The 18,595-nt window shown below is 39.4% G+C and overlaps 1 protein-coding gene across 1 annotated transcript in view; it reads left to right on the top strand.

Annotated features, from left to right (window-relative positions):
- The window catches only part of ADCY10 (adenylate cyclase 10), a 129,967-nt gene that overhangs the window by 89,005 nt on the left and 22,367 nt on the right, over nt 1–18,595 (top strand). The window contains 4 exon segments of the mRNA XM_044004605.1: nt 2,738–2,807; nt 3,093–3,324; nt 5,173–5,280; nt 16,204–16,379. Of these exon segments, the coding sequence (XP_043860540.1) occupies nt 2,738–2,807; nt 3,093–3,324; nt 5,173–5,280; nt 16,204–16,379 (586 nt within the window).

The raw sequence follows: 18,595 nt of genomic DNA, 5'->3' as shown, positions 1-18,595 counted from the left end.
GAATATACGTTGGTTTCTAAGACAACCGTTTTCCTTGGTGGTCACAAGCGATCTATTTAAGAATTTTGTCTAGGATTTAACATCAAGTTCATTGGATTGTATTTTGAAGGATCTACATTTTTTCCTTTTCACAAATGGAAACAACTTTTTGCTTCTTCAGTCTTTGCATCTATGCCATTCTCTATGACTTCTTCAAGATCATCAATCACACCCATGAATTCTTTCAACCCACTAGGTTGCAATTGAGCTAAGTGGAGGCTAGAACTCACTTAGAGGAGATGGGTATTCTCAGAATCCCTTTACCTACCTATGTTTCCAATTCCTTCTATTGTGTTTGTTCTGCTCTTCCAAACATGAAGATTACTTACCCTGAAAAGAAAGATGAAAGCAAAATATGAGTTTACTTTTGCTTTCTCCCTTTACTCATACCCTCTACCATGAGCAGCACATCTTGCCAATTCTTTTTCATCTGGAATCATGTTTTTGCATAATTTTGAAGTCCCTTTTGTTTATTTATGATGTTTTTTAACCTGTAGCTCATTCTGAATTTAGTATTCATCCTTTAAAAATATGAGTGCATAGGGGCAGCTAGGTGGCACAGTGGATAGAGCACCAGCCCTGGAGTCAGGAATACCTGAATTCAAATCCAGCCTCAGACACTTAACACTTACTAGCTGTGTGACCCTGGGCAAGTCACTTAACCCCAATTGCCTCACTAAAATATATATATATATATATATATATATATATATATATGTGCATGACAGCATTCCTTGCAGAGCCATTTGGGTCACTTAGGTATTGTTACCTTTTTTCCTCACCAGAATCACTTGCAATTCTATCATGAAAATTTCTTTAAAAAAAAAAAAATCTCTCAAACCATTTTCCCTTTTACATTTCCTGATGAAATCTGACCTGCTGAAGTCTAGAATACAACACCTGCCTTGACCAAAATCTCCCTTCTAGGACATCACAAACTGGAAGATGACATGCTTATTTCACTTCAGCAAAGAGTTCCTTCTGATTGGTCAGAATTAGATCCAGAGTAGCAATTCATTCAACTCATTTATTCAATTCATTTGTTCTTAAACTGAAATTATCCTCCCCCAAATGACTAATCATCTTTTTGTTCCCAAATTTAATCAGTGTTTCTCTATCCTCATCCTTCTTGATCTCTGCAAGCTTTGACACTTGATCACCTTCTCCTCCTATATACACTCTCCTTTCTGGGCTTTCATGCCACTACTCTTTAAAAGTATTTTATTATTTTCCAGTTACAAGTAAAGTTTTCAACATTTGTTTTCATAGGATTTTTAGTTCCATTTTTTTTCTATGGCACTCCTCAGCCTCCCTGTCCTGGATCTTTATCTATGTTGTGTTCACCAATGATGACTGTACCCCAGAGCTCTGTACTAGATCCTCTTCTCTTTGATACAAAATAGTTCATAGTTTTCTCTGTTTAATACTAAAGTTACCTATTCTAGAGCTACAGTCCTGAGGGGATTTAATTATTGACATTTTAGCTTCTCCCTTTATCTAAAGCTTCAACATAGGATCATAGATTGAAAAATAAAGGTCACGGAGTAATTTTACAAAGGGGAAAACTGAGGCCCGGAAAAGTTGAGTGATTTATGTAAAGTCATACAGTTAACCGGTTGAAGTAGGATTCAAATCCAGGTCTTCCTAACTCCAGGCCCAATTATCTATCCACACTGTCATCTTTGTGGATCAACTAAGTGTTGTCTTAACATCTCTTTGGTTTTCATCGCCAGCACTTCTTTCTACAGCCCTAAGATGCCAGGATGACATAAGGGAATCTCATGTGTATTCCTCCTGAAGAGCTGAAAGCATTTCATGGACATTTCATTCTCTCATGACCACACTATGAAGTAAAGAAAAATGAATATGATTCCTCTTTTTGAAGTTGGATAAAAAGGAAATGTAATGATTCACCCAAGGTCAAACAGGCAACCACCAAAAAAGAAACATAGTTTAGATGTGTCAGCTTTGCTATTGGGCTCCCTTGAGAATCATAGGGAGTGGGCTGTAAAGGACCTCACACTTGAGAGAAGAGGAAACACATCTAAGCTGCAAAAACCTAAACTTTTGGGGGGCAGTTAGGTGGTGCACCGGCCCTGGATTCAGGAGGACCTGCGTTCAAATGTGACCTCAGACACTTGACACTTACTAGCTATGTGACCCTGGGCAAGTCACTTGACCCTCATTGCCCCCCCCAATCTAAACTTTTCTCTTTTTCATCCCTCTTCCTTATTTAAAGGGGAAGGGGGAAGCAACATGGAAAAATAAAAGGAAAAATCCACATAACTTTTCCCCCCTATAAATCCATGTGATTTAATGGGGAAAGCATGAAATTGGGAGAAGATTTAAAATCTATTCCTAGTTCTGCCACTCACTTAGCCCGCTTTTTTGCCTAGAAAATCAGGGAGTTGGCCTAGATAATCTTTAAGACCTAGATAATATCTAATCAGAGATTCTCTTCTGTTCTGTTCTGGGTTATTTGTAGATTTCATAGCATTCTGAAATCTGGTGAGGCAAGCCTATCTTTTGGAGTTAGGCTTTGCTTTCAGATTGGTGCCAAGGGTTGTGTTGTTATGACTTTGTTGAGTCTCTCCATTAGCACCTGATATCACTTTTGTTCAAGATTATCAGTTTATTATTTTATCATTGTGAAGCTTAGAAATGTGCTGAGCATCTGTTTTGTTTGCTTGCTTCCTAGAGACAGAAGAGGTCACCAGAAACAAAATAAGACTTTCAAAGAAATCTGATGTTTTCACAGACAATCTCAGGTACATTAATATAATAAAGAATAGATGGACAATAAATCTTCTTAGAGACGTTTGAAAGTCAGTATCATCAGTCTCCATTTTCCAGGTGGGGAAATTGAAGGAGGTAAAGTAAATTGATCTGTTAAACCTGTCATTTGATCTGATCTGATCTGATAAAGACAGAAGTAGAATCCAGAATAGATTCTATTATATTATGGTGCAGTGTAGTAGGCAAGAAATTTTGATGCTGAAGACACAGGGCGTTATTTTAAGTTATTATCATTATCTGTTGTTTTTTTTCACCAGCCCTGAAGAAATAGGAGAAAAGATCTTGTATTTCTTTGATGTCACTTTAAACAAAATAATTGCAGCTGATGAAATTCTGACCCCTATAGAATCTTGTCAGTGTCAAGAGGTATTGGAATCTGTTTTATTGCCTCTTGCCTACCACTTTACAGTTCTGGAAGAATTGGACAAAGCCTTATATTACTATCTAGAAATTGTAGCTGGTTACATCACCCTACATGATAATTACTTGGTAAGTTTTGAGAGTATCAGACTTTAAATAATTACATCAAAGGATGTGTACAACTTTCAAATTTGTTATAGTTACATGATAATGACACATGCATTCCTTTGGCAGCACAGAAACAAGTAAGCTTAGCCCCTAATTAGCAAGAATGATTAATTAAAACAGGAAGCAACTAGATGCCAGGCACTGGTAATACTTCTCTATAAGCCACTATAGTAACTTCACCCTCAATTTAGCTTAATTATTTTCATTTAATGACTTACAAAGTTGATTTGAGGCCATGTTTTTTTGAGGGCATGCTACTTATCCCAGGGGCCAAAATTATTGTGTATATCTCTGGAGAACAATACGAGGAGCCACAACACTACAGCCAATAGCATCATCTACTCACATGAACAGTAGTGAAAATATGGCTCTGAGAAAGGGGTCTAAGACTGAGGAAAGAAAGGACCTTTTCCCTTCTTGCTCCTGATAGCACCCTTCCAACAATGACCAAGTACCCTAGACAAATTTCTTTGTAGTCTGTTTTTCAATTTACTTCTGTTGCTCACAGTGTAGTAAGACACCCACTCATAGCTTCCTTGGACCATGTAGACAGGGTCCTTTCTAGGGTACAACAACTATCAGAAACATTATGCTATAGTGGGGACTAAGAAACAAGAGCTATACAGTGATTTGGGAAAGTAAGGGTTGGGACCCAGAGGGAGAAGAAGATAGTCGTGGTCTATTGGTTTGGAAAAAGACCTGAGATTCAAATATAGTTATCAAATAAGCACCACCATTCCCATCCAGTAGTTTGGGAGGGACTGGAGCTCCCGACTTGACTGTCAGTGGCCTCCTTTCTCTTTCCACACACACCTTTCAGGCTGTACATTGCCCTTTTTTAGACAATCCCCTCTCCCTTCTTTTCCTCTTCAAGGTTGCCTTTGACATTGAGTTGAATAAGATTTTGTCTGATTTTGTCAAAATATTATGGAAACAAGGAAACAAGATTAAGGGGAAAGAAGAAAGATTTCCTCTTGGCTCCACATATTCTTGGGAATTCAAATCACTTCTTTTTCACATTCCGTAAGGGCTTTTTGACAAGATGGGTATATATGTCTTAGGTTTAGTACCCGACCTAGACAATCACCAGGGGAATATCTTCAGCAAATACAGGCTAGCATAAGAACTAGAAAATAATAATGATAACTAACATTTACACACCACCTACTACATGCCCGACACTGTGTATTTGCTACAGTGTAGCCTTTTAGAGTTATTGTCTTATTTGATCCTTATTACAATCCTTGGAGATAGGGGATATTATTTTCCTTATTTTACAGATGAGGAAACTGAGGCAAAAGGTCACACAGCTATTAAGTATCAAGGCTGGATTTGAACTCAGGTCTTCTTGACTCTAGGCCCTGAACTCTATCTACTGAGCCACCTAGCTGGGAGAAGTTGGCGGGGTGGGGGTGGGGGTGGGGAAGAGAAACACTCTCATTCTATCTTTATCCAATAATGGATATCCAGTCCCTTCTCGTGGATTTTTTGCCTTTCGTGGAAGTAAAAATTTGAAATGAAGATGACCATACTCACTGTGCTGGACTGTGGAGCCTGCAGTTGTATGAAATTTGTCCAGCAGGTGTGTCGGTCCTATTGGATGTTGCTTTGCAGGCTTCAACAGTGAGTGGAGCTTTGTTGAGATTTGCTATGTCCCCAGAGCTGAGAGCTGAGAGCTGAGAGGGTTGGAGGCAGGGGTAAAACTGGGCAATTGTTGCTTGCTGTTCTTTTCTCTGGATCAATGTGGGGAAAGCCCCTCTTGGGAAGCCTGACCTTGCTTTCCTTGATGCCTCCTCATCTTGGTTTCAGGCATACATACATTTGTGTGAAGGAGAGAGATTGTTAAAATCTTTGAAGCATGACAAATCTTGGTCCCGCACTTTTGAGTTTGCCATCTTTTACACCCTCAAGGGCCAGGTAAGGAGCTACTACAGAAGGTCTGGAACCTTAGTACCCCCCTGAAGGCTACACACAGAACTTTCTAGTACCTTTTTTCATTCTTTACTACCACATCTTGCATTCCACCAAAACCAGAAAATTCCCATCACTTCAGCTCATTTCCTGCTACCATCCTGCCCTAAGCAAGGAAAGAAAACTCAGATCTACATTCTCCTCCTAACTGGAATCATGGCAAGTGACTTTTGACACAGGGTCTGGTCAATCTGAATTCCAGAAGAGGCAAATGGTTTCTGGTGGGGAGGAGAGCAGAATGTCAGAAGATGATGAAGGTGGTGAATTTATAATTAATAATACCATTGATTATTATTGTAGCATTTAGCCAATGCTTTAACCTTTGGAAAGTGTTTTACAAATATCATCTCCTTTCGTCTATCCCACACCCCTGTATGGTAGGTGCTATTATTATCACTGTTTTACAGATAAGGAAATTGAATGACTTGTCCAGGGTCACAGAGCTAGTAAGTGTCTGAGGTTGGATTTGAACTCAGGTCTTTCAGACTTTACACCCATCATTCTGTCTAGCTGTTTCTACACACAGATACACACACACACACACACACACACATATACACACACAGAGACTCCATATCCTTCAAAAGAGATCCTTGCAAAAATTTAAGTTGCTGTCTTTTATACCTAGAGTTCCCAGAATCTCTTTTCTTAAGCTTTATTGACATGTTATGTTTTAATGTTACAAACATTTTCAGGTTATCTCCATTCAGTGAAAGTTCTCTTGCAATAAAGTAAACCAATTAAGCAAAACTAACAATACAGTGATCTCAGTTGAAAATGTATGCCGCATTCCACATCTGTGGCACCCCCAGACTCTCTGTTTTTTAAAAAATGAACAGAAATCTATATTCTCTCCCTTCTCTTCACCTCATTGGAGGAAAAAAAGAAAGGAAACACAAATCCCTTGCAACAGATATGCATAGTCAAGGAAAACAAATTCCCTCTTTGGCTATATACAAAAATATCTGTGTCATTCTGCACCCTAAATCCATCCCCTCTCTGTCATGGATAATATGCTTCATCCTTGGTTCTCTGGAATCATAGATGATCATGGTATTGAACATAGTTTTTAATAGCTTTCAAAATCGTTTGTTTTTACAATGTCATTTTTATTGTTTAAATTGTTCTCTCCTTTCCTCCCTTCCTTGGTCAGTTAAGCACTTAGCCTCATTGGGATATAGAAAAAAAAGGTACTGGACAGAATTCCTCAAATTAGGAGGTTAAATCATACTGGATGCATAATGTCAGGATGAAGAGGAATTCAGTTCCTACTTATTAAGCACCTATTCTGAGCAAGCCACTGTTAAAATTGATTATCTGAAATAAAAAGGAAATTGAGGACAAAGTTATGCAACCATCTATAATTTAACTTTCAAAGCTAGCATTTGCATACCAGACCAGGTCATCTGACTCTTCAGAGGTCAGAGACCTTGAGTAATTTACAGAGTTGATTTTTATAACAGATGAGAGGAATTAAAAAAAATACCATATAGAAACTTATTTTGAACATAATTCATTTGGACAAGACGGGTCACCTGACTAGTTAGCTTCTCCCAGGATTTTTTTTTAATTTGGGGGGGGGGGAGGCAATGAGGGTTAAATGACTTGCCCAGGGTCACACAGCTAGTAAGTGTCAAGTGTCTGAGGCCATATTTGAACTCAGTTCCTCCTGAATCTAGGGCCAGTGCTTTATCTACTGCTCCACCTAGCTGCCCCCTCTCCCAGGCTTTCTTAATCCTACCTCAGAAGTTCTTACCCTATAGGTGATGCTGTGGTCAGTGGTACACAGTCACCACCCCCCCCCAACCTTCCTTGGAGGATTCTATTACTCAATGTAGACTCTAGCTCAAGAAAAATAAAAAGGAGCTTATCCACTAAGACTGGAAAGAGGAACTTAGCCTCTGGCTAGCCTTTCTCCAGCTGCCTCTGGTCAACCCTTCTTTCTGCTCAAAAGGGAGACTTAGTCTTTTTAAAAGAGTAATCTAGGTGTAGCTAGGTGGTGCAGTGGATAGAGCACCGGCCCTGGTATGAGGAGGACCTGAGTTCAAATCTGACCTCAGACACTTGACACTTACTAGCTGTGTGACCCTGGGCAAGTCACTTAACCCCAATTACCTTACCCCCCAAAAAAAGAGTAATATTGTGATCATTCAATTGTTTCTTCTTCTAAATTATCTGCTAGTAAATGATAAAGTCTTCTTAATCTATCTATTCACTCAGTCTATAGGTAACCTAGATTGTTAACTGTTAGGATTAGCTTTTCCTAAAGAAGGGAGTTTATGAAAATTGCCAATTGTTTTGCAGTACTTTATTATATTGAGAGGGTTGTCTTTCTTGGGCTTTTAGTTAGCTACTGAAGGAATACATTAGACACATTCAGGTTTTAGTCGGGATTTTACACAGCTTGCATTTTAATTCTTTGGTTCTTTGCTGTTTTTATTAACCCATCTCATTATTTTAATAAATGTTATATTACCAATCACCAAAAAAAGAATGGAATTTAATCCTATAATCAAACTATTAAAGTATCAATACTAATTTATTTCCTTTTCACCATCATACTTGGTATTGGTGAAACAGGCTCTTCTTTCTCTCATTTGCCTTAAGTCAAGTTGGCAAAGCAGGAAGTGTTTAAAATGTACAAGGCAGCTAGGTGGTCCAGTGGAGAGACCACTGGGCCAAACAACAACAAATGTGCAAGGCGCTTCACAAAGCACTCATACTTTGATGTATCTGTGACCTTCTGGATGTGAGTACTTCCAATGGTTTCTGTTACAACTCATCTACCCCTCATTCTCTGCCACCCTGGTTCATGTCTTCCCATGAATCTTTCACAGAAGTTCTAGCCAACATGATGAGAACTATCCCCTGGATATCTTGACACTTGTGATAAATACCAATGGAACACACAGATCATCTATTGGTTTTCTCCCACTTTCATTACACAGCTCAATTACCTCCTTTTACTGTCACCTATTTCTTTGTGTCCTTTTTGCTGCTTTGCCTGCACATTTCTTTGTTAGTGATACACTATAGCCTGCTCATGCCTACCAACTGCCTCTACATCTCCCTTGGGATGAATCGCAACTTTAACTCTTCAGAGACTACAATATCCTGTGATTTGTGGCCATATAACGTCAATGGATGAATGTGGATGTTAAAAAGAATGTACCTTTTTTCATGTAATCTAGCTCACTTTCCTCCTCCTATTTAATTCCAGGCCTCATTCACTGTTCATTTGGATTGTCTATCCAAAATATATGCTCAGTGAGCTGTCCCACTCCCTTGTTGAGCATAGTCTGGACAGAAGGCATTCTTCTTGGTCTTTCCTTGTAGGCTGAATGCCTTTGAATGATGTTGAATCACCCTTGAAATGTTCTGAGCTCAATACAATGTCATTCACTAATAAACACACCATCTTTATGGAATCACTCACCTCACCACCTCACCATCTTTATGGAATCACCTTTTGATTTGGACTCTGCATTATTGTTGTTGTAGTGCAGTTGTTTTTCAGTTGTGTTTGACTCTTTGTCTCCCCATTTGGAGTTTCCTTGGCAGAGTTACTAGAGTGGTTTGCCATTTCCTTCTCCTGTTCATTTGCTCTACAGAATGGTTGAATCAGTTCATGACTCCACCAACACTACAATTTCCCCATGTCTTCCTCAACATATGTCATTTTCCTTTTCTATCATATTAGTCAATCTGATAGGTATGGGGTAGTACCTCAGAGTTGTTTTAAGTTGCATTTCTTAATGATTTTTTTTTTTTGCGGGGCAATGGGGGTTAAGTGACTTGACCAGGATCACACAGCTAGTAAGTATCAAGTGTCTGAGGCCAGATTTGAACTCAGGTACTCCTGAATCCAGGGCTGGTGCTTTATCCACTGCGCCACCTAGCTGCCTCCTAATTTGCATTTCTTTAATCAATAGTGATTTAGAGTATTTTTTTCATGTGACTATAGAGAGCTTTATTTACTTTATCTGAAAACTGCCTGTTCATATCCATTGATTATTTAATGATTGGCGAATGGCTTTTATTTTTATTTTATTTTATTTTTTGGTGAGGCAATTGGGGTTAAGTGACTTGCCCAGGGTCGCACAGCTAGTTAAGTGTTAAGTGTCTGAGGCCGGATTTGAACTCAGGTCCTCCTGACTCCAGGGCCGGTGCTCAATCCACTGCGCCACCTAGCTGCCCTGAATGGCTTTTATTTTTATAATTTTTTTCTCAGTACTTTATACATATATGAGACCTTTATCAGAGAAACTTTCTACAAAATCTTTTAAAAATTAATTAAATTAATCATTACTGTGTATTTCCCTCCATCTTATTTTCCCCATTTATACTGCTCTCTCTTTCTCCTTTTACTCTATCCATCCTCAAAAGTGTTTTGCTTCTGACTACCACCTTCCCCAATCTGCTTTTCCTTATATCAAGCCTTTCCCTCCTTTTATCATCTTCCCTTCCTACTTTACTATAGGGTGAAATAGATTTATATACTCAACTGAGTGTGTGTTATTTTCATTTTGAGCCAATTCCAATGAGAGTAAGGTTCAAGTGCTACCACCCCCACCTCCTCCATCTCCCCTTCCACTGTGAAAGCTCTTTTGAGTCTCTTTTATATGAGATAATTTACTCTATTCTGCCTTTTCTTTTCCCCTTCTCCCAGTGCAGTCATCTTTCTCATCCCTTAATTTTATTTTTAGATATCATTCCATCATATTCAACTCACACCTTTGTCCTCTGTCTACCTCTTCTAACTGCCCTATAATGAGTAGGTTCTTAAGAGTTACAAGTATCATTTTTCCATGTAGGATTACAAGAAGTTTAACTTGATTGAATCCCTTATAATTCATCTTTTCTTTTTATGCTTCTCTTGAGTCTTGTATTGGAAAGTCACATTTTCTATTTAGCTTTGGTCTTTTCATCAGGAATGCTTAAAACCCATCTATTTCATTGAATGTCCCTTTCCCCCCTAAAGAAATAGACTCAATTTTGCTGGGTAGGTGATTCTTGGTTGTACTTCTGGCTCTTTTGTCCTCCAGAATATTATATTCCAAGTCAGTCATCTTGACTTTTGTCTCTCCACTGGACTTCGATAACTCTGGAGGAGAGAGAGAGGCTGATGACTTTGTGTAACTAACTCTGCCTCACTTTAACTCCAATTCATGCACAAATCATCTTTGAAAACAAAGGATAAATAACAACAGCGTTAATCTATTAACACTATTGACAGATTTAGTATTGCAATGACATTCACTGCTTACCTGCCCTGATTATAGAAATTTCTTATGAAAGAAAAAAAGAGGGACGTGGTGATGACAATATCAAGACTGTTCCTCCAAGGGGACAAATTAATCTGGCACAAGCCATAATAGGGGGAAAACTCCTTTAGCTCTGCTTTAGAATTAACCAGGTAGGAAATTTTCCTATTCAGAAAGGAAATAGCACAGTGGGAAACTGAGTTAAGTTGATCCCACCTTCTTTGTCAAAGTTGTCCCCTGAACTTTTCCCAGGAAGACACATCTAGCAGTTGTCAGCCTATACTTCCTTTGGGCAGTACATGGCATTTCCTTCACGAGGGTGAAATCTTGGCTGAATAACAATTCAGACAATTAAACCTGAAATAAAAACTTATAACAGTATCAATTACTGTCCCATGAGATTTTACCTCAAATAGCAAAATTTCTCTTATCACGGCTTAATTTAGGCCTGCAAGAAAAATATGTCTCACTTGGGTAAAAGGGGAGCACAGCCCAGTGCGGGTAGTGTCTGGGCAAGGCAGTGGGAGGTCCCAGCACAGAGCAGCAACTGAGGTCTAGTGGCAAAGGGGACCAGTTTGGTGCAACAGATGAGCTGCCAGCTCTGAAGCCCCTGGGGCAACATGTAAGTCACCAGCTCAAGAGGCCCCTCTGGCCCCCTGCACAAGGATCTTAGAACAGTGACCCCTGTGCCCCAGGGGTAGATCTCAACTTTAAAGTCATGAAATAGACTAGAAAAGGAGCAAAAGAAAAAAGAAAAACAAAACAAAACAAAAAGCCCTGATCATAGAAAGCTGCTATGGTGACAGGGAAGAATCCACAGATCACTTCCTAAAAGAGATCCCAAAATGAGAAACAGAAATATTATAGCCAAATTCTAGAAATCTTAGGTCAAGACAAAAATACTGCAAGCAGCCAGAAAGAATTCAAATATCAAGGAGTCACAGCCAGGATTGCACAGCTTCTATGTTAAAAGATTAGAGGGCTTGGAATGTGATATTCTGGAAGGCAAAGAAGCTTGGATTACAACCAAGAATCAACTACCCAGCATAATCCTGCAGGGGGAAAATGGACATTCAATGAAATAGGGGACTTTCAACCATTCCTGATGAAAAGACCAAAGCTGAAGAGAAAAATTTGATTTTCAAATACAAGACTCAAGAGAAGCATAAAAAGATAAATAGGAAAGATAAATTATAAGAGATTCAATAAGGTTAAACTGTTTGCATCTCTACACAGGAAGCTGATACTTGGTAAGTCTTAAGAACTGTATTCCTATTAGGGCAGATAGAAGGAGTATACATAGACAGAGAGTGTAGGTATAAGTTGATTTTGGTGATATTAAAAAATTGATGAGGGGGCAGCTAGGTGGTGCAGTGGATAAAGCACTGGCCCTGGATTCAGGAGGACCTGAGTTCAAATCCGGCCTCAGACACTTGACACTTACTAGCTGTGTGACCCTGGGCAAGTCACTTAACCCTCATTGCCCCGCTCAAAAAAATTGATGAGATGATATTAAAAAAATTAAGGGGTGAAAAAGACGATTGCACTGGGAGAAGAGGGAAGGGAGAGGCAGAGTGGGGGTAGATTATATCATGAAGAATCAAAAAGACCTTGTACTATGGAGGGAAAGAAAGGAGAGGGGTGAGCATTGTTTGAACCCTACTCTTATTGGATTTGGCTCAAAGAGGGAATAACATACACATTCAGTGGGGTATAAAAATCTATCATACTGGGGCAGCTAGGTGGTGCAGTGGATAGAGCACCGGCCCTGGAGTCAGGAGTACCTGAGTTCAAATCTGGCCTCAGACACTTAACACTTACTAGCTGCGTGACCCTGGGTAAGTCACTTAACCCCAACTGCCTCACTTAAAAAAAAAAAGAAAAGGAAAAATCTATCATAGGGAAGTAGGAGGGAAGGAGAACAAGAAAAGGAGGGGGCTGATAGAAGGAAGTGAAGACAGATTGAGGGAGGTGGTAGTCAGAAGTAGAACATTCATGAAGAAGGACAGGGTGAAAGGAGAGAGAGAAAAGTATAAACAGAAAAATAGGAGGAAGGGAAATACACAGTAATCATAACTGTGAATATGAATGGGAGTTTTCAGATGAAGAAATTAAAGCTTTTCCATTGTAATTCTGGGAAAGTCAAAGAGGACAGGGCACATAAAAGAGGAAAAGCTGGGGGCAGCTAGGTGGCGCAGTGGATAAAGCACCGGCCCTGGAGTCAGGAGTACCTGAGTTCAAATCTGGCCTCAGACACTTAACACTTACTAGCTGTGTGACCCTGGGCAAGTCACTCAACCCCAATTGCCTCACTTAAAAAAAAAAAAGAGGAAAAGCTACTTATTGAAAAAGAAAGAGGATGCTATCCTTAAGTAATTCAATGCTGTAAACATATTTTTATGTTTTCCATATTATAAATAACTAAAGTTTCTCATATTATTCTTATCTCAATGGGAGATCAACACCTCTTTCCAAAAACTCCAGAACCCTTTACTTTCAAATCCTTCACTGACACTCAATTTAAATAGACTACAACTTTCTAGTTTTTCTACCCATTCTCCTCTCATCTCCACTTGTTCAAACTTTCTTCCTTTCTTTTTATATTCCTCCAGTGGACTTTGATTAAAGCCCTTCAAAATAAAATCTTTCTTCTTTTTTTCCTTTTTTTCCCTTTTCATATTTGGATTCAAACATCTGTCTTATTTTCTTCTACTTGCTTAATTCATCTGGTCTTTATTTCCCAATCATTTTCCAGACTATAGAACTTATCTTCACTCCACTGAATTTTTCCCTTACAACTAAGTCCAATTTTTTTACTACACAAAACCAAATTACTTGCAATACTGTTGCCTTTGAAGTTCTTAAAAGCTTTTAAATGCATGGTCTATTTCAATATTTTTTGGTGATTTTGGTATTAGTTTACCTATTATTATGTCTTTTTTTTTTGGCAGGGCAATGAGGGTTAAGTGACTTAAGCTAGTAAGTGTGAAGTGTCTGAGGCTGGATTTGAACACAGGTACCCCTGAATCCAGAGCTGGTGCTTTATCCACTGAGCCATCTAGCTGCCCCCCTAAAATTATGTCTTTTTTTTTTTTTTGGCGTGGGGCAATGGGGATTAAGTGACTTGCCCAGGGTCACACAGCTAGTAAGTGTCGTGTCTGAGGCCGCATTTGAACTCAGGTACTCCTGAATCCAGGGCCGGTGCTTTATCCACTGCACCACCTAGCCGCCCCTAAAATTATGTCTTAACAGAGGAAATACAGCAGTAACACAAAACATTTTTCTAAATTAAATTTTACTTACTCTTAAGTTGCTCCCTGATTTAAATAAGCTTCTAGAAAAAAATTAATAATAGGGAGTTTTAAGTACCAGATAAATTTAAACTGCAAAGTGCAAACCCTTTTTTTCTTCACTTTGGAACGTTACTTCATTTAAACTAGCTTCAATTCTCTTTTTCTAATCAGTGAAATAACCTTTCCCCCTTGTACTAAAACAGTAAGTACATCACTGTCTAGCGAAAGAGTGATGAGGTCCAAGCACTGTGTCCGTGTAACTTTCACAGAGTTGTATTCTTATTTTTTCTTAAATTCTAGAGTGACACCCCAAAACTCACTAAAACATTTCAGCATTTATGACAACATTCAAACCATAATTTGGAAACTTACATTTCAGACACAAATTTATAAGGTCACAAATTCCTGCAGAAATGGGGTGGGGAGAGGGAAGATAAACTTCCCTCTTATCTGTATTGTCTCTGTCTCTCTAACTTGACCAGAGTTAGGAAGGCAAAGAGAGACATTCTTTCTGAAGACTCAGAAAAGTTCCTCAGAAGTTATTTTTCCTTTGGCTTGATCAGGCCATAGGAAGTAGCTAGGTTGATTTACCAAGACACAAGATATAGACAGTATGACAAGACAGACAGATAAACACACCCACTAGTGATTTTTTTCCATTTTATCTCCCACTGAAAGTTTTCATCAAAAAGTCCATGAGTAAGTCCCTACTTGATTTATCAATACTTGGGAGAGATCTTTTGAAACTCCAACCTTCTTAAGAATGCCTTTGTATTATGCCTCTGTAGAGGCAATCTTAGAGATAGATCCTTAGTCAGCCCCTTCTGAATGGGCTATTTTCCTTGTTCCCAGGCCAAACTTCTCTAAGTGGATGTCCATTGGCTTACTAGAGCTGGTCCCTATGGTATCTTTTTTTTTTTTTTTTGGCGGGACAATGGGGGTTAAGTGACTTGCCCAGGGTCACACAGCTAGTAAGTGTCAGGTGTCTGATGCCGGATTTGAACTCAGGTACTTCTGATCCAGGGCCAGTGCTTTATCCATCTAGCTGCCCCCTAGGGTATCTTCATCAAGGAACCACTCACCTCTGAGGAGGTCTGTCTGGATATGGTTTGGGAAGATGTTGAGGTCTAGAGAGGAGAAATCCTTCACTAAGGAAGTTCATCAGTAGAAATCTTTTTAAAATTTTTAAAAATTAAATTAAATTGTTTTATTTTTTTTGCAAGACAATGAAGGTTAAGTGACTTGCCCAGGGTCACACAGCTAGTAAGTGTCAAGTGTGTGAGGCCAGATTTGAACTCAGATCCTCCTAAATCCAAGGCCGGTGCTTTATCTACTGTGCCACCTAGCTGCCCCCATTAGTAGAAATCTTAAGGTGCCCTAAGGTGTTCCTTTGATGAAGATCCAGCTATCACATGGAGACTTTCATGGGAGCCATAGCTGTTACAGCAGGTGGGGGATGTCATCCACACAAATTATTTATTTGACAATGCATACAGTTATAAAACAAACTGAGCCCAAGACTCTCAGGAACCAAGGATCCAGAAGCTTGGTTTCTCACAACTAATATATAATTTGGAGGGATTGAAAAAGAGGAAAACACAGGGCTGTAGGGATTGAGACATCTTATTTCTCATTGATGAAGAGAAGTCGGGATACACTGAAACGTATTTTTGTAGTTGGGTGATAAGGAGAGGGAGTAGTCTTCTAAAATCAGGTGATTCACATGAAATTGAAACAACTTCACAAAATGGTAGATAAAGGCAAAATGGAATCATTAATGTTATTTTTAATGTAATTATATATGTGCATGTACAAATATATACATGTGTGTATGTATCCCTAAAACCACCTGCTACCTATGTTTTCCCTATTTCCATTTAGAGGAAAGAATGAAGGAAGCCGGCTATCCCTTTCAGCCAGGACCAGAACACAGAAATGTAATTTTGGAATGTTTGAGTGGACTTCATTGAGTTAATATATTAAAAACACTTTGTGGGGGCGGCTAGGTGGTGCAGTGGATAAAGCACCGGCCCTGGATTCAGGAGTACCTGAGTTCAAATCTGGCCTCAGACACTTGATACTTACTAGCTGTGTGACCCTGAGCAAGTCACTCAACCCCCATTGCCCTGCAAAAAAACCAAAAAACCAAAAAACCACTTTGTAATTCACACATACATGTGTGTATGTATATGCGGGGGGGGGTGTAGGTAGATGATAAACAGAGGATGATGGGTAGATAGATGAAAGATAGATGTCAGATATTATTCTTATATAGTTACTTTTCTTGCTCTTTTTCTCTCATTGGCACATAGGTCTCCTTCAACGTGGGCCAGATGGCACTAGCCAAGAAAATGATGAGGAAAGCCCTGAAGTTACTAAAACGTGTCTTCCCTTATAGTTGCATTTCGGTTCTCATCCAGACCCAGGTTGAGAAAAACAAACATGCCTTTCACATGAGTCAGCAGCAAGAGGAAATCTCTCCTCCAGGGTAAAAGATAGAATGAGAACAGAACTGGGGGGAGGGCATGTGAGCTATTTCCCACAGGACGGGGAGTCCCAACAGTCTGATACAGATGAACCCTAGCATGCTTTGGAAGGGTGTCATCCTTTTAGGTGCCTTTTTGGTATACAGCTTCTCCAAAGTTAGTTTTTACACTGGAAAACAGTGGGTGGTGTGGCTTTTGGAGTGTCTTCAAGGGCCCTCCAAGTAGCTTTAGGGGTACAGGAATGCATAAAGATAATCCTTAAAGGTTCAGAGGACCTCTGTATGTTGATCAGATATAATAGCTGGGGGGCAGCTAGGTGGCTCAGTGGATAGAGCACTGGTCCTGGAGTCAGGAGTATCTGAGTTCAAATGTGGCCTCAGACACTTAACACTTACTAGCTGTGTGACCCTGGGCAAGTCACTTAACCCCAATTGCCTCACTTTAAAAAAAAAAAGATATAATATCTACTGAAGATTCCAAATGGCACAGAAAAAAGTCATCTAACTATCATAATATAATAATATGATATGATATATGACATGATGTGATGTGATATGCAATGCCATGCCATGCCATGATACAATGGTCATCTAATTATCACTATGCACTTTAAAAAGTGACCAAGAGAACATCTGTAACTAATGACATGTATTCCTTTTTTTCTATCTATGTGAAATGTTTATAAGAACAATCTGCACATATCAAGGATATCCTTGGTGTGATGTTAATAAGAAAAGGAGGAGGGAGGGAATTAGCATTTATAGAGCAACTATTGAGTGACAGGAACTGTGCTAAGCAATTTTTACAAATATCCTCTTATTTGATTCTCACAAAAACTTGCAAGATAGGTGCTATGATTACCCCCAATTTACAAGTGAGGAAACTAAGGCAAGCAGAAGTGATTTGTTCAGAATCACTAAATTAAGAAGTGTCTGAAGCTAAACTTGAACTCAGGTCTTTCTGACTCCAGGTTAAGTGCTCCATCCACTACACTCTGGCTGTCTAATAGGGAATAGGCAGGCTTTTACAAGTGACAATACACAGCAAGTCACATCACACAATTGACCTAAAGATGTTGAGAACATAAGGCCCCATTGGTATACTTTTCATGTCAAGAAAACATGAGAAAGGTCCCCAGAATGTTGGGAAGAACTCCTATGGTGAACTTAAGGAAGAGCAGGGGCAAGTCTAGACTTAAGAAAGTGATGGAGAAAATATTAATAAGGCAGATTCAATTTAAAAGTGTGTTGTGGACACTTCCCTTCCTCCCCCCCACCACTGCCCCTGAGAGCTAGTTATTGAAACATTTAGCAACATACTCTCGATAGGCAGGATAGTCAAGAGGGATCTGCTTCATTAGAGGAAATGCTCACAACTGTGATGAGATCATGGATCCATTAGGGCATTAGAATACTGGAATTTTTAGCAAAGAATTAGACTTTCTCATGGAAAAGATGAAGAGGGGTGGACAAGGTGATAATATGGTTGGTTGAGGTTGAATTGTTGGGATTCCTACACACACACACACACACACACACACACACACCGAGTGTTGTTAATGGTATGCTGTCAACTTGGAAGGAAATCCCTAGTGGAGCACCGTAGTGATCTATGCTGAGTCCTATGCTTTAAAATGTCAACTCTGACAAAGAAGGATAGTAGATAATAATGAACAATATCACTTCATGTTTAACCTTCTTTTAGTTGGATAGAGACATAAATGGTATATTTATCAAATTTGCAAATGAGACAAAGCTTGTAAGGAGAGTTAATACATTGCTTGACACAGTCTGGACCCTCCAAAATCTTGATAAAAATCAGTTTTAGAGGTGGCTAGGTGGCGCAGTGGATAAAGCACCGGCCCTGGATTCAGGAGTACCTGAGTTCAAATCTGGCCTCAGACACTTGACACTTACTAGCTGTGTGACCCTGGGCAAGTCACTTAACCCCCATTGCCCCACAAAAACAAAACAAAACAAAATCATTTTTAGCTCACAAGGAGTACAAAAACAGGTAGTTGACTCCAAGCAATAGCGTGCCAAACTCCTGGGCCACAGCTGAAGCTTTGAAATTTAATGGGCATTGGGGCAGTTAGGTGGCACAGTGGATAGAGCATCGGCCCTGGAGTCAGGCGGGCCTGAGTTCAAATCTGGCCTCAGACAGTTAACACTTACTAGCTGTATGACCCTGGGCAAGTCACTTAACCCCAATTGCCTCA

Source organism: Dromiciops gliroides, chromosome 4 (assembly GCF_019393635.1).
Source record: "Dromiciops gliroides isolate mDroGli1 chromosome 4, mDroGli1.pri, whole genome shotgun sequence".
Taxonomy (NCBI): domain Eukaryota; kingdom Metazoa; phylum Chordata; class Mammalia; order Microbiotheria; family Microbiotheriidae; genus Dromiciops; species Dromiciops gliroides.
The sequence above is the reverse complement of the archived record's forward strand: the minus strand, read 5'-3'. Positions and strand labels throughout refer to the sequence as shown.